The sequence below is a fragment of the Dipodomys merriami genome, unplaced genomic scaffold, assembly GCF_024711535.1.
Source record: "Dipodomys merriami isolate MVZ:Mamm:240054 unplaced genomic scaffold, mDipMer1.0.p SCAF_28, whole genome shotgun sequence".
Classification (NCBI taxonomy): Eukaryota; Metazoa; Chordata; class Mammalia; order Rodentia; family Heteromyidae; genus Dipodomys; species Dipodomys merriami.
Genome location: NW_027204270.1, coordinates 16,599,697 through 16,612,522, shown reverse-complemented (window position 1 = coordinate 16,612,522; position 12,826 = coordinate 16,599,697). Strand labels below are relative to the sequence as shown.

General features: G+C 48.3%; 2 protein-coding genes across 11 annotated transcripts in view; one reads left to right on the top strand and one right to left on the bottom strand.

Annotated features, from left to right (window-relative positions):
- The window catches only part of Pla2g2c (phospholipase A2 group IIC), a 247,216-nt gene that overhangs the window by 128,115 nt on the left and 106,275 nt on the right, over positions 1–12,826 (bottom strand). The window lies entirely within an intron of this gene.
- Positions 1–12,826, top strand: part of Vwa5b1 (von Willebrand factor A domain containing 5B1) — a 61,912-nt gene that overhangs the window by 24,927 nt on the left and 24,159 nt on the right. For all 6 annotated transcript variants that reach the window (XM_070037753.1, XM_070037752.1, XM_070037754.1 and 3 more), the window contains exons 8-11: positions 3,317–3,493; positions 9,931–10,041; positions 11,130–11,332; positions 12,044–12,158. In XM_070037753.1, coding sequence (XP_069893854.1) covers positions 3,317–3,493; positions 9,931–10,041; positions 11,130–11,332; positions 12,044–12,158 — 606 coding nt within the window. The remainder of the gene's footprint in view (positions 1–3,316; positions 3,494–9,930; positions 10,042–11,129; positions 11,333–12,043; positions 12,159–12,826) is intronic.

Here is a 12,826-nt window from a genome sequence, read left to right as displayed (position 1 = left end):
TATTGGCTCCTTCCTATGGGTCCTTCACCCAAAGATAGTTGGAAGAAAGGCAGATGGTTATTTCAGGAGTTCAAATCGGTGACAGTGAAGCCAAGGAATTAGAGTTCACCATATGGGGGGCAGTTTAGCTGGGCTTTAACTGCCCCTCCAGTTCCTGGTTAGCTCAGTTGACACCATGGCCCACAAGGAAGGAAGTGGACAGGAGAGGGAGGATGGCTTACTGCTCATTCCATCACCCAGGTTAGAGACCCCACCAGAAGCATCTGCTGGGTTCAGGCTGGGGGGAGGGGATGGTGAGGACACCCAGTGCCTGTCTTCTCCTGTGTTTAGACACACACCCCCCCCCCCGAAACATTTGCCCTTCCAGGAGAATCCGCTGAGAGAAGCAGTTGAGCCAGGCTGTCAGAGTGGAGGGGTGGCCATGCCAGGGGCACCCCTGAGCCCCGAGGAAGGCACACATGGCTGGAGGAGGCAGGGCGAGAGGGCACTGGGTCTCCCAGACCTAAGGCTGGCTGTCCTGCCTGCCAAACCTGAAATCCATTAGCTCTGGGACCGCTGCAGCAAATGAAAATTAATTTGCCACCTTGGGTTGGTTATGCAAAATACATCATAGTCTCATGAGCTCCAGGGATGACAGCGATCAATGGGCAGCTGCTAAGAAGTGATGAGTTTATTGTAATTGGATAATGGCAGGTTGCGGAGACATTAGCGCGTCCTGAGCCAGGGCGCACCTCCTCATCCCTCTGAAAGGCAGAAATCCAGCTCCTCACACTGGCAGATGTGGCTCTTGCTGCGTTGGGCTGTGTTAGCAAAAAGCCAGGCTGGGCAAGTAGCCTTTGGCACACGGGTTCCATGCGGAAGGGAAAGCGAGATTTCTAAGCAGGAAGTCAGGTTGGGGACATCCAGAGGACAAACATCACTCAGGAAGTGTGGGTGGAATACGCTGTCAGAGAGAAGGCAAACAACACAAAGGGAGACAGAGATTGTAAAGAAAAAAACAAAAAAGATGTCGACAGCAGTTTGTGGCCGACAAAGAGATGGCACACTCGGACCCACTCTCTCTGTTATTCAACCAACAAACACAAAGGGTTCGGTGGGTGTCAGCTCTATGTTCTAGGCACTGGCGGGAAAATGTTGAAAATGCTGCATCCCTTGTCCTCAAGGAGCTTTGAGTTTGGCACAAGTGAATGAGACTATTTTGGAGGAGGATGGGACGTGATGGTTTGATAATCGTGACAGCCCTGGGCTCATGAGCCAGATGTTTAGTGAATGTCTGTGTGCAGCTGAGACCTGGCGCATGGCAGAGCGTCCACCAGGAAGAGGGGTAGGCAGAAAGCACACACCACATGCAAAGAAGAGCCAGCAGCATCGTGGCCAGTAGTTTGGAAAACACAAAGTAGACTAATGTGACCAGAATATGCAGCTGAAATACTTGGAGCTGACTGGTTCAGATGAGATGGGCAGGGGGGTAGGGACTGGCAAGCTCAGTCTTTATAAAATATGGTGCCTAGCAGCTCATGCTTGCAATCCTAGCTACTCAGAAGGCTGAGATCTGAGGATCGCAGTTCCCAGCTGGGGCAAGAAAGACTATGAGACTCTGATCTCCAACAAACTACTCAGAAACAGCTGGAAGTGGTGTTGTGGCCCAAGTGCTAGAGAGCTAGCCTTGAGCAAAAGCAGCTCAGGGACAGTGCCTAGGCTATGAATTCAAGCCCAGGATTGGCACAAAAAAAAGTGCTGGCAAGGATAAGTGCTAAGTGTTGCTCAAGGGAAAGAATGGCTACTGTGTGTCAAATGGGCTGCAGGAAAGTCAGCATTGGAGAAAGAAGCCAGTACTAAGAGACCATGGTGAGGTCCAGCAAGAAATGAACCCATCTTAAGCCTGGGTGAATCACTGGACACAGTGAGCAGAAGTCACGTTCAACATGTCCTCTAGCTGCAGGACCCTGGTCTTCTTCTGAAGGCTCGGATATGTGGGGTAGGGAAGAGAATCATCAAGGAAGACTGTAGGCCTCTGGTTTGAGCAACCCAGTAGGTGACGATGTCTTCTGTTGAGATGAGGAAAGGATCCAGATCAACAGAAACTGAGACGCAGATGAGGAGAGATGTGTGCACACAGAGACAGTCCGAGAGGGAGAGGAGTAAGGATGGAGAATGTGCCATCTGGTATGGAGTAGGATGAGTAGAAACTCCAGAAAAGGAATCTGAAGCAGCTTGTGGCCTCGGGGTCAACTTTGAAGCCACATGAGATAAAGAATGGAAGTGTCAGGCATGATGGCTCAAGACTATAATCCTTGGCTGTTTGTCAGGTTAAGAGTGGGAGGATCACAGTTGGAAGCCAGCCTGGCTCCATCTCAACAGAAAAGGTTCCACGTGGCAGGGTGGACCTGTCACCCAGCTACAATGAGAAATAGAAATAGGAGGATTACAGTCCAGGCCGGTTTAACAAAAAGGCAAGACCCTATCTCAAAAATCACCAGAACATAAAGCAGTGGAAGCATAGCTCAAGGAGCAGAATGCCTTCCTAGCAAGCACAAGGCCCTACGTTCAAACCCCAGTACCACCAAAAAGGATACTTCCTTCAATGTTTACTGATCTCAGATGCAAACGAGGCAAACACATCATTATCTACCAAGGAGCATAGAAGTGCGAGGAGAGGCAGAGATAGGAATACAGGCTGTACCCGGTGTAAGATGAGCTAAGGCCCCGGGGACTGTCAATGGCCACACGGGCAGTGACTCCTACCAGGCAACAACCCCATAAATGGGGTGCTTCATCCATATAAAACTCTGTGCCGTTGGCACTCTTGCCCTCATTTCATGACTGAGGAGACAAAGCAGTTAAGTCCACCTGTGAGGCTGGGGAAGGCCTCACACTGAAGGACAAAGTGGAGTTTATCAGCCAGAGAGAATCAGTAAAGCTGGGAAACCAGGTTGATGGCCAAGGTAAGCCAGAGAGTAGCTCATACACTATAAAAGTGGAAGAGACCTGTACTCACTGGAGGCCTAGGGGACCCTCACTTATATGTTAATGGAGACCATCCTCACACCCACCCTGAGAAGTGGACATTTTTGTCCCAAGGGCCCAGCCCTGCTGAAGATCACACAATCAGATGGTAACAGAGCCAGGATTCAAATGCAGATGTTGCTGCCTACAAAACCGTGCTTAGTATTGCAATCAGTGAGCATACAGCAAGCAAGCCAAGGACATCCCACGTGGAAGTGGGATCTGGATACTGTGTGGTGAGTGAGCAGGTGACACCGGCATGAGTCACCAAGGGGTATCTCAAGACCCTTCCATTTCTTTTCTCCTCCAGTCAGAAATCATCCGGAAACGCCTCCATAAAGACATCCCTCACCATTCCGTCATCATGCTCAACTTTTGTCCTGACCTCCAGTCTGTGCAGCCCAACCTGAGAAAGACCCACGGCGAGTTCATCTTCCTCATCGACAGGAGTGGCAGCATGAGTGGGACCAATATCCACCGTGTCAAGGTACCCAGCCATCCCCCACCCCACCCCACCCCAGGCTCAGGGCACATGGAGCTTGAACTTACAGCCTAGGCTCTTTTGTTCGAGGCTAGAGCTCTACCACTTTGAACCAGCTCCACTTTTGGTTTTCTGGTGGTTCATTGGAGATAAGAGTCTCATGGACTTTCCTGCCTGGCTGGCTTTGAACTACAATCCTCAGATCTCAGCCTCCTGAGTGGCTAGGATTACAGGCATGGGCCCCCAGTGCCTGGTGAAACAACACTTTTTAAATTTTTTTTCTTTTTTTTATTATGAAAATACTGAACAGAGGGGTTACAATTACATGAGCAAGGTGATGAGTACATTTCTTATCAAGCATTGTTGCCTCCTCCTTTGTTTCCCCTTACCATTCTTTCCCATCTCCCCCTTCACCTCCCCTCCCTTCGCCAAAGTTGTAAAGTTTGTTTTTCGACATACGTCTTGTACATCTCATTGTTGCAATGGGACTTAAATTTTTTAAAATCAGTTTAAGCAAAGACAACCAAACTCAATTGGCTCCCCAAATGAAATCCTGATGTGATAAGAGCAGAGGCAGAACTATGGCCCATATGCAAGAGATGAGTTCATCAAGAGCTGACCTTGGTTTTGTATTAACTTTGGTTGCATGCCTGTCTTGGTTAAGTCCTGAAGGAGATGAGTTAAGGAGGAAAGAGGAAAGAAACTAATCTGAGCTGAGGGCCTGGTACATGCCAGATTCTGCACAAACCACTCAATGTGATATTTGGTTTTTAATCCAGACAAGTATCCTGGAGCTTTGCTCCTATTTTTGCCATTTTCCACATAGGAAAAATGGTCCTTTGAGTTGCAGGGATTTACCAAGGTCACATGGCTACTCTGGTCTATGACTGGACCTGTGTCTATGTCCTCATTCCTACTGGCCTGTCCACTTTACTTCTACTACTTGGTTCTGAGTATTTCAGCTACATAAGAGATTTGATGGCATGGTCCCCACAACCAAATAGACATAATTAGATCCTTTTCTCAAACACTTACCATGTACAAAGCCTTGCATGTGGGCATTTGAACACAGAGCAGAATGCACACACGGTGGCTGCCCTCAAAGAGCCCATAGTTAAGAGTGGGACACATGTCTACTAAAAGGACCAAATGCCAGAAGCTCCATTGACATGGTAGAGCTTTTACCTAGCAACCATAAGGCCTTGAGTTCAAACCCCAGTGCTGTAGCTGGGTGCTGATGACTTGTACCTAAAATCCTAGCTATTCAGGAGACTGAAAACTGGAGGATCAAAGTATGAAGTCAGTACAGACAGAAAAATTCTCAAGAATTCATCTCCAAAAGAACCAGCAAAAAGCTGGGCTGGAGGCATGGATCAAGTTGGTAAAGCACCAACCAATCAAGCCAAACAAGTGTGAAGCCCTGAGTTCAAACCCTGGTACCAGTAAAAACAAAAAAAATGTCAGGGAGAGGGAGAAAGAGAGAGAGAAAAAGGGGAGAGAGAGGTGGGGGGGGGAGAGGAAAGGAGGTAAGGGAAAAAAGGACAGAGAACTATCTGGGTGCTGCTGGCTCACACCTGTAACCCTAGATATTCAGGAGGCTGAGATCTAAGGAGCTCAGTTCGATGTAGACTTGGGCAGGAAAGTTCATGAGACTTTTACCTCCAATTAACCACTAGAAAACCAGAAGTGACACTGTGGCTCAACATGGTAGAGTTCTAGCCTTGAGCAAAAATGCTGGGTTACTCCCAAGCCCTGAGTTCAAGCCCCACGACCTACCAAAAAGGGGGAGAGGAGGGAAATGAAAAGACATGAGAAAGAGCCAGATCTTTCTCATCTATTTTTCCCCATGGGGCCTATTTCTGGGTTTATGAAGACTATTTTGAAAGACCTTGGGCTGTTCATTGAGCTGGACAGCCTATTAGAATTCAGGAGAACGAGAGAGGAGAGAAGAAGAAGAAGTGGGGCTCTGCAGTCACCTGGAATTTTGCCCCTCCCCCTTAGTTTGTCCTTGGAGCAAGCTCTTTTGTTGCCAGGGCAACAGACTCAGCAAAGAGAGGAGGGGTTAAGTGGGATCTGAGAGGCCTGCTAACTCTGAAGGCTTGCTAGGACCAGATTCTAACTTAAAGCATGACATACAGAGCATAAATATGACCCAAGACCCTATATGAGGCATCTTGACTTTATGATGTAGGGCTGGTTGGCACCTCCTCCCACCTCTCCCCATCACCAAAGGAGAGAATGAAAACTAAGGAGTTGTCCATGGTGCTACAGAGCTGAGGCTCCCTCCAGCCTTACAGGCCTTCCATATTCCATCCTACAGCCCTGAGGCTCCAGAAGACATCCCATTATCCCAGAGAAAGGGTGGGAAGGTCCCTACTCCCCTGTCGGGCTATGTAAGGCCTGTGAAACAATTTGCAACATGACGGGACAGACATGCATGCTTCTAATTGGTTGCCTGTGGCTTGTCTGCCACTATGTAATAAATATGCAAATGGCTCTTGACAGAAGAAAGGTTCTTCCTGCCCTGGAGTATCCTCAGATCACAAACCTAAGCATCCCTTAGGGACCATCTCACCCATTTTTTTCTTCATTTCCCAGCTAAGGAAACTGATTCTCCAAGAGGTTAAGTGTTTTTCCAGCATCGCTTGGCTTGTGAGGAAGCCTGGGTCTTCCATATCTGGCCAGAGTGCTCATTTTCCCCACATTGCTCATTAGGACTTGTGCCTGCACTTCTCCTTTAAAAAGCTTTCTTCTCTGATTATGTCATTCCTGTTGCATGGCCTTATGCAAAGAGCAATCCTGGGGCCTAGGATCGATTGTCGCTGAATTGCTAACGTGACTTTGGACAAATTGATTTTCAACTCTGAGCTTCATTTGTGCTTTCTGTAAAATGAGAAGGAAGGATTAATTCAGGGAGGGCAAATGTAATGTCTCATGTCCTTCTGTTCCCCTCTCCAAGCCCAGGAAAACATCAATAATTGATCACGACTTCTCCCCCCACCTTGCTAAGCTTGGACTCAGTCTGTAGTCTTCTCATGCCATTGTTACAAGCAGTTACTCTCCACCAAATGGAACTGATTTACAAGTGGAAATACACTTCCTGGACTAAAGCAACTCTCCAATCCTTGTGCTCCAGAATGCTCTGGCTTTTTTTTTTCCAGCCCCCTTTCCTCTTGGAGTCCCCCTTGCTCTTTTCCAGTTCCACTCACTGAGCTCAAGGTCAACCCTTCCCAAATTGCTTTATACTGGTGCAATCTGTTCTGCTATCCACGACCCTTTCAGAGGAAAAAAAACACAGGAATCTCTTTTCCCTGCTGGCAATAGGCTACTGGGGTGGGGTGGGGTTGCTTGGGTCATTCATTATGGTCCATTGGGCTGAAGTCTTAGGAATAACTAGGCTGAGAGAGGAAGGAGAGACTCGAAATCCAAATAGCCCACGCCAAGGGGGGAAAGTTCAGCCAATTTAATTTCCTGCAGCTGGTCTCTTTCTTCAGCTGCCACCGCTGCCAAATACATGGCTTTAAAAATTCTAATATGTGCGAGCCAAGATGATCTGTATGGATCCGCAGAGTCTCCTGACAGCAGGAATACGCATTAGTGGCTAATGAAAAAAAGCCTATATTGACTTCTTTTGCAGAGACACAAAATGTATTGACACAAGGGATGGAGAGAGACAATGTAAAGGCGAATGTGTAATGCTAATGTGTACAGAAGGGGTGGGATGGGGCTGAGGCTCTGTGTAGCCTGAATGCTGGAATCCACTGGCAACTGTCTCCTGCGAGATGTAGAGGGTGGCAGTGTTTCTCCAATGCTGTGCTGAGATCCTTTGGGGGCTGTTATAAACTACATGGGGGTGAAGGGGAGACTTGCATTCCTGAGCTCTGTGCCAAGGCAGTCAACATAAATCAAGACATCAAAGCTGCATTTTGAAAGCCAAGGTCATAGTCTTGGATTTTTGTCTTCCAGGACAATTCCTCTTGAACTTTAGTTTCTTTTCATGTAAAATAGGGATTCTAATACTAATATGTACCTCATATTAATAATATTTACTGGTGGCAAGGTGTTGGTAGCTCACACCTGTAATCCTAGCTGCTCAGGAGGCAGAGATCTGAGGGTCGACATTTGAAGCCAGTCCGGACAGGAAAGTCCATGACACTCTTATCTCCAATTAATCATGGAAAAGGCCAGAAGTGGTGCTGTTGCTCAAGAGGTAGATTGCTAACCTTGAGCCAAAGGAGCTTAGGGACAATGCCTAGGCCTAGAATACAAGACCCAGGACTGGCAATAGTAATAATAATAATAATAGCATGTACTGGGAAGAAGAAGCAGAAGAAGTAGAAGACACAGAAGCAGAAGCAGAAGCAGAAGGAGAAGCAGAAGAAGCAGAAGCAAGAAGAAGAAGAAGAAGAAGAAGAAGAAGAAGAAGAAGAAGAAGAAGAAGAAGAAGAAGAAGAAGAAGAAGAAGAAGAAGAAGAAGAAGAAGAAGAAGAAGAAGAAGAAGAAGAAGAAGAAGAAGAAGAAGAAGAAGAAGAAGAAGAAGAAGAAGAAGAAGAAGAAGAAGAAGAAGAAGAAGAAGAAGAAAGAAGAAAGAAGAAAGAAGCAAAGGAAAAAGGAGGAGGAGGGAGAAGAAGAAGAAGAAGAAGAAGAAGAAGAAGAAGAAGAAGAAGAAGAAGAAGAAGGAGAAGGAGAAGGAGAAGGAGAAGGAGAAGGAGAAGGAGAAGGAGAAGGAGAAGGAGAAGGAGAAGGAGAAGGAGAAGGAGAAGGAGAAGGAGAAGGAGAAGGAGAAGGGGAAGGGGAAGGAGAAGGGGAAGGAGAAGAGGAAGGAGAAGAGGAAGGAGAAGAGGAAGGAGAAGGAGGAGGAGAAGGAGGAGGAGAAGGAGGAGGAGAAGGGGAAGGAGAAGGGGAAGGAGAAGGGGAAGGAGAAGGGGAAGGAGAAGGGGAAGGAGAAAGAGGAGAAAGAGGAGGAGAAGGAGGAGGAGGAGGAGGAGGAGGAGGAGGAGGAGGAGAAGAAGAAGGAGGAGAAGAAGAGGAAGGAGAAGGAGAAGAAGAAGAGGAAGGAGAAGAAGGAGAAGAAGGAGAAGAAGAGGAAGAAGAAGAGGAAGAAGAAGAAGGAGGAGGAGGAGGAGGAGGAGGAGGAGGAGGAGGAGGAGGAGGAGGAGGAGGAGGAGGAGGAGGAGGAGGAGGAAGAAGAGAAGAAGAAAGAAGAAGAAGAAAAGAAGCAACAGCAGATGAGCCTATGCCTTAGGTCAAGGTAATGATGGTAAAGATGGAATTTATACCCAGATAGTTTTTTGTGTATTTGTTTGTGCCAGTACTGGAGTTTGAACTCAAGACCTGGATACTTTCCCTTATTTAGCTCTTCTGCTCAAGAATAATGCTTTGCCATTTGAACCACACATCTACTTCCAGCTTTTTGCTGGTGAATTAGAGATAAGAATCCCATAGACTTTCCTGCCCAGGCTGGCTTCGAACTGTGATCCTCAGATCTCAGCTTCCTGAATAGCTAGGATTCCAGGAGTGAGTCACCACCTGCACTTAGCCTATACTTAGATAGGTTTAACATCAAAGTATAGCTTGTTACCCACTATGCGTAATATACTATGTAGAGAGCGAATGAGATTGTTGATTTAAAGTACACAATACTTAGCACATGCTTTCAGATTCATCATTGTCCTGGATCATTTTCATTTCACTCCTGCAATCTTTTGTCATTATTTTCAACAAACCTTCATCCAGGTCTCCTAGCAATACAAGATGACATAGATTAAGACTCTAATGTCTGCAGACTTGCAGATAAAGTAACATGTATTTGAACTCTAGCTCTGCTGTTTACTAACTGGAGATTAACCAACAAGGCCCCATCTACTCTTTTATAAAATGGGGAGGAGAATGCCGCAGAGAACTATAATAAAGATTTGGAAGGTGACTTACATAATGCACATCCAATGAGTCAGATGAGTCATTGGACATCCGATGAATATGAGTTATAGAGACTGTCTATAGAGACTTGTCACTGGTTGAGGGGGTTGGATGTGAGGTAGAGACCTGGAATGAGGGCTAGAAGCTGTTCCATCTGCAGTGTGACCCCAGCTAGCCTCCCTTGTCCCCTGGATGTCAGTTTTGCTTTGGTATAAAACAGTGGGTTCCTTCCTCCTCTTTTCTGACTCCCTGAGGTCAGTGGGAGGTGAACTAGAACTGGCCAGCCATCATAGAGTGGCTTTGACGAGTCAGACCTGCTGCGTGGATGAGAGATCATAGGATGATGGCTTTGGTCCAGCCTTGGCCAGAACTGGCAGATTTCCTGACATGATAGAGAAGAAGATGCTGTGTGCCGACAGAGGGTGACAGGTCTCTGCAGAGGTGGCGCCTTCCTGGGAATGACAATATGTGGTGGCATGCGTAGCCCCTGCCCGAATCCTGAAAATGCCTTTCTCGCCTGCCAGGATGCCATGCTCGTGGCCCTTAAGAGCCTCATGCCAGCCTGCCTCTTCAACATCATCGGGTTTGGATCCACGTTTAAGACTCTCTTCCCTTCCAGCCAGACCTACAGTGAGGTACCAGAAGGGCAAGTGTGAAACTGAGAGGGTGGTGGGTATTGGAAAACAGAGGCAAGGAGTGGGGAAAGGCACGAGAAGGTAACTTGGGGCCTGCCCTAGAGACTGGCCACCCACGGGACAGAGGCAGGGGCAGAAAAGTAAAAAAGAACACTATGCTTGCTTAGGCAAGTGCTGAGAGCTTCCCTCTTGAAAATAAAATACTACCTTGGGTGAAGCACACAGGTTCACAGAGATGGGGAAGAGGGAGGGGAAGAGAGTGTGTCCATGGCCTGCCACTCACAAGAGCATCTGTTTCATGCAAGGTTGAGCTAAAGAGAAGAATAAGAGGTCGGGGTAAATAGGTGGGCCAACGGCCACAGAACGGCTCACAAGCTAGGGGCAGGACTGTGTCCAGAGGGAATGGAGTCCTGCCACAACAACATCCACTTAGTGTCAGTAGACCGTGGCCAGTGGGGTCCCAGGCTCCAGGCAAGGGAGAAGGTCCGAGGCCTAGCCTGTGGAAATCATCTCCATTTCAAGCTATCATAAGGAGTTGGTGCCAGAATCAAACTGAGAACTCCCATTTCAAAGGACTTCCAGCCCAGTTTTCCACATTCAGTAATAAGGAATTGTCTGTAGGCTACATAAAGACCATAGCATCATTTGGTACACGATGGGACAGAGGTGTAGGCTTCTCGCTGGCTACCTGTGGTGATCTGCCTGTAGTAGTCATCTTGTAGGGCCCAAGAAACGTTATGAAATCCAAATGGCCCTCAGCAAACCAAATGGCTCCCTCTACCTCCCCTCATCCCCAGGCTCCACATCGTGAAACACCATGGCTTAATGTGCCACCTTCCCAGTGTGCTCTTGTTTTTAAAGAAGAACCCAGAAAGGACAGCGATAAGTCATTCTGCAGTAGACAATGCCAGTGCAAGCTTCTCTAGTGTGTGGATTCCATCAAATCATTGGCCACCTAGTCTTCCCTCAGGCAGGCAAGCCAGGGGCTGGAGTAAAAGCCAGTGAGAGAAAGAGCACCCCCTTGTGGATCTCCACAGCTCAAGGTGACCTCAGGGACTGTGGGCCATACTGCGTTCCTTTCCCTGCAGGAGAGCTTAGCCATGGCCTGTGATAACATCCAGAAAATGCGAGCCGACATGGGGGGCACCAACATCCTCTCCCCTCTCAAGTGGATTGTGCGGCAGCCAGTGCACCAGGGCCACCCGCGCCTCCTCTTCCTCATCACCGATGGTGCTGTGGGCAACACAGGGAGGGTGCTGGAGCTGGTGCGGAACCACGCCTTCTCTACCAGGTCAGCCCAGGCTAGACAGGGGCGGGGAGTCCAGAGCAAGCACAAAATGTGTATAATGCCTGAGAGAGGACAGTACCCATCAGGTTATGCTTCCAGGATGCTGTGGGCTGGGTCTGTGTGTGCTTTGTTGTTGTTGTTGTTGTTGTTTTGTTGTACTGGTCCTGAGGCTTGAACTCAGGGCCTAGGCGCTATCCTTGAGCTTGTGTGTGTGTGTATGCGTGTGTGTGTGCTTAAGGCTGACACTCTACCACTTGACCCACACCTTTACTTCTTGCTTTTTGGTGGTTAATTGAATTTAAAGAGTGTCACAGACTTTCCTGTCCAGGCTACTAGCTTCTAAAACACAATTCTTAGTTCTCAGCCTCCTGAGTAGCTAAGATTACAAGTACTAGAGTCCAGCTTTATGGACTGGTTTTTAAGTTTTCTTTTCCTCTTAAAAACTCAGGAGGGGTGTCACTTATACTTCTGCCTGAAAGTCCCAAGAGTCACCCAGGAAGAGGCTACTCTGACACTGTTGTTGGCTATCAGTCTATGGCTGTGTATGGGTTCACGTGTATGCACACTCATGAGTGTCCCTCCTCCCACACCTTCTGCTTAAATACAGGGCCAGCTCCATGCTGCCCCTGCTGGACTAGGCCCTGTCTCTTTCTCCTTGGGGAGGAAAGCATGCAGAGAGGGTAACAGGTAACAGCCTCTCTGTCCCCATCCCAGGTGCTATAGCTTTGGAATTGGACCCAATGTGTGCCATCGACTGGTGAAAGGGCTGGCATCTGTGTCCAAGGGCAGTGCTGAGTTCCTGGCAGAGGGAGAGCGCCTGCAACCCAAGGTAGGCAGAAGCCCCCCACACACACACCATCTTCCACGGCTGGAGTCTCGGAGATTCAGACAGCTCGGATGACAGCCCCACAACAGAGCTGAGATTTCACATTAGGCTCTACACAAGGCCACAGTGCACCCCTGCAGGAACCAGAGAGGTGGAGGCCCCAGGCCAGATAACATTGAAAGCCATGCCAGGTTACTAGCTGCTAGGTCACATGTTAACTTACTTATGATCACTGCCCTGCCAAGAGCCAGTGACTCATACCTGTCAGCTCCTTTGGAGGGTGAGATATGAGGATTATGGTTCAAAGCCAGCCCAGGCAGTAAAGTCTGTGAGATTCTTATATCACCAACGGCTGGAAGTAGAGCGAGCAGTGGCTCAAGTGGTAGAGCATTAGCCTTGAGCACAAAAGCTCAAGGGCAGTGCCCCAGGATCAGAGAGGAAGAGGAAGAGGAAGAAGAAGAAAAAGAGGAGGAGGAGGAGGAGAGGAAGAAAGAGGAGGAGGAGGAGGAGGAGGAGGAGGAGGAGGAGGAGGAAGAGGAGGAGGAGGAGGAGGAGGAGGAGGAGGAGGAGGAGGAGGAGGAGGAGGAGGAGGAGGAGAAAAGAAAAGAAGAAAAGAAAACAGGAAAGATCATTCCCCCGTTCACTCTCTTAGGCGGGCCTCAAACTCATTA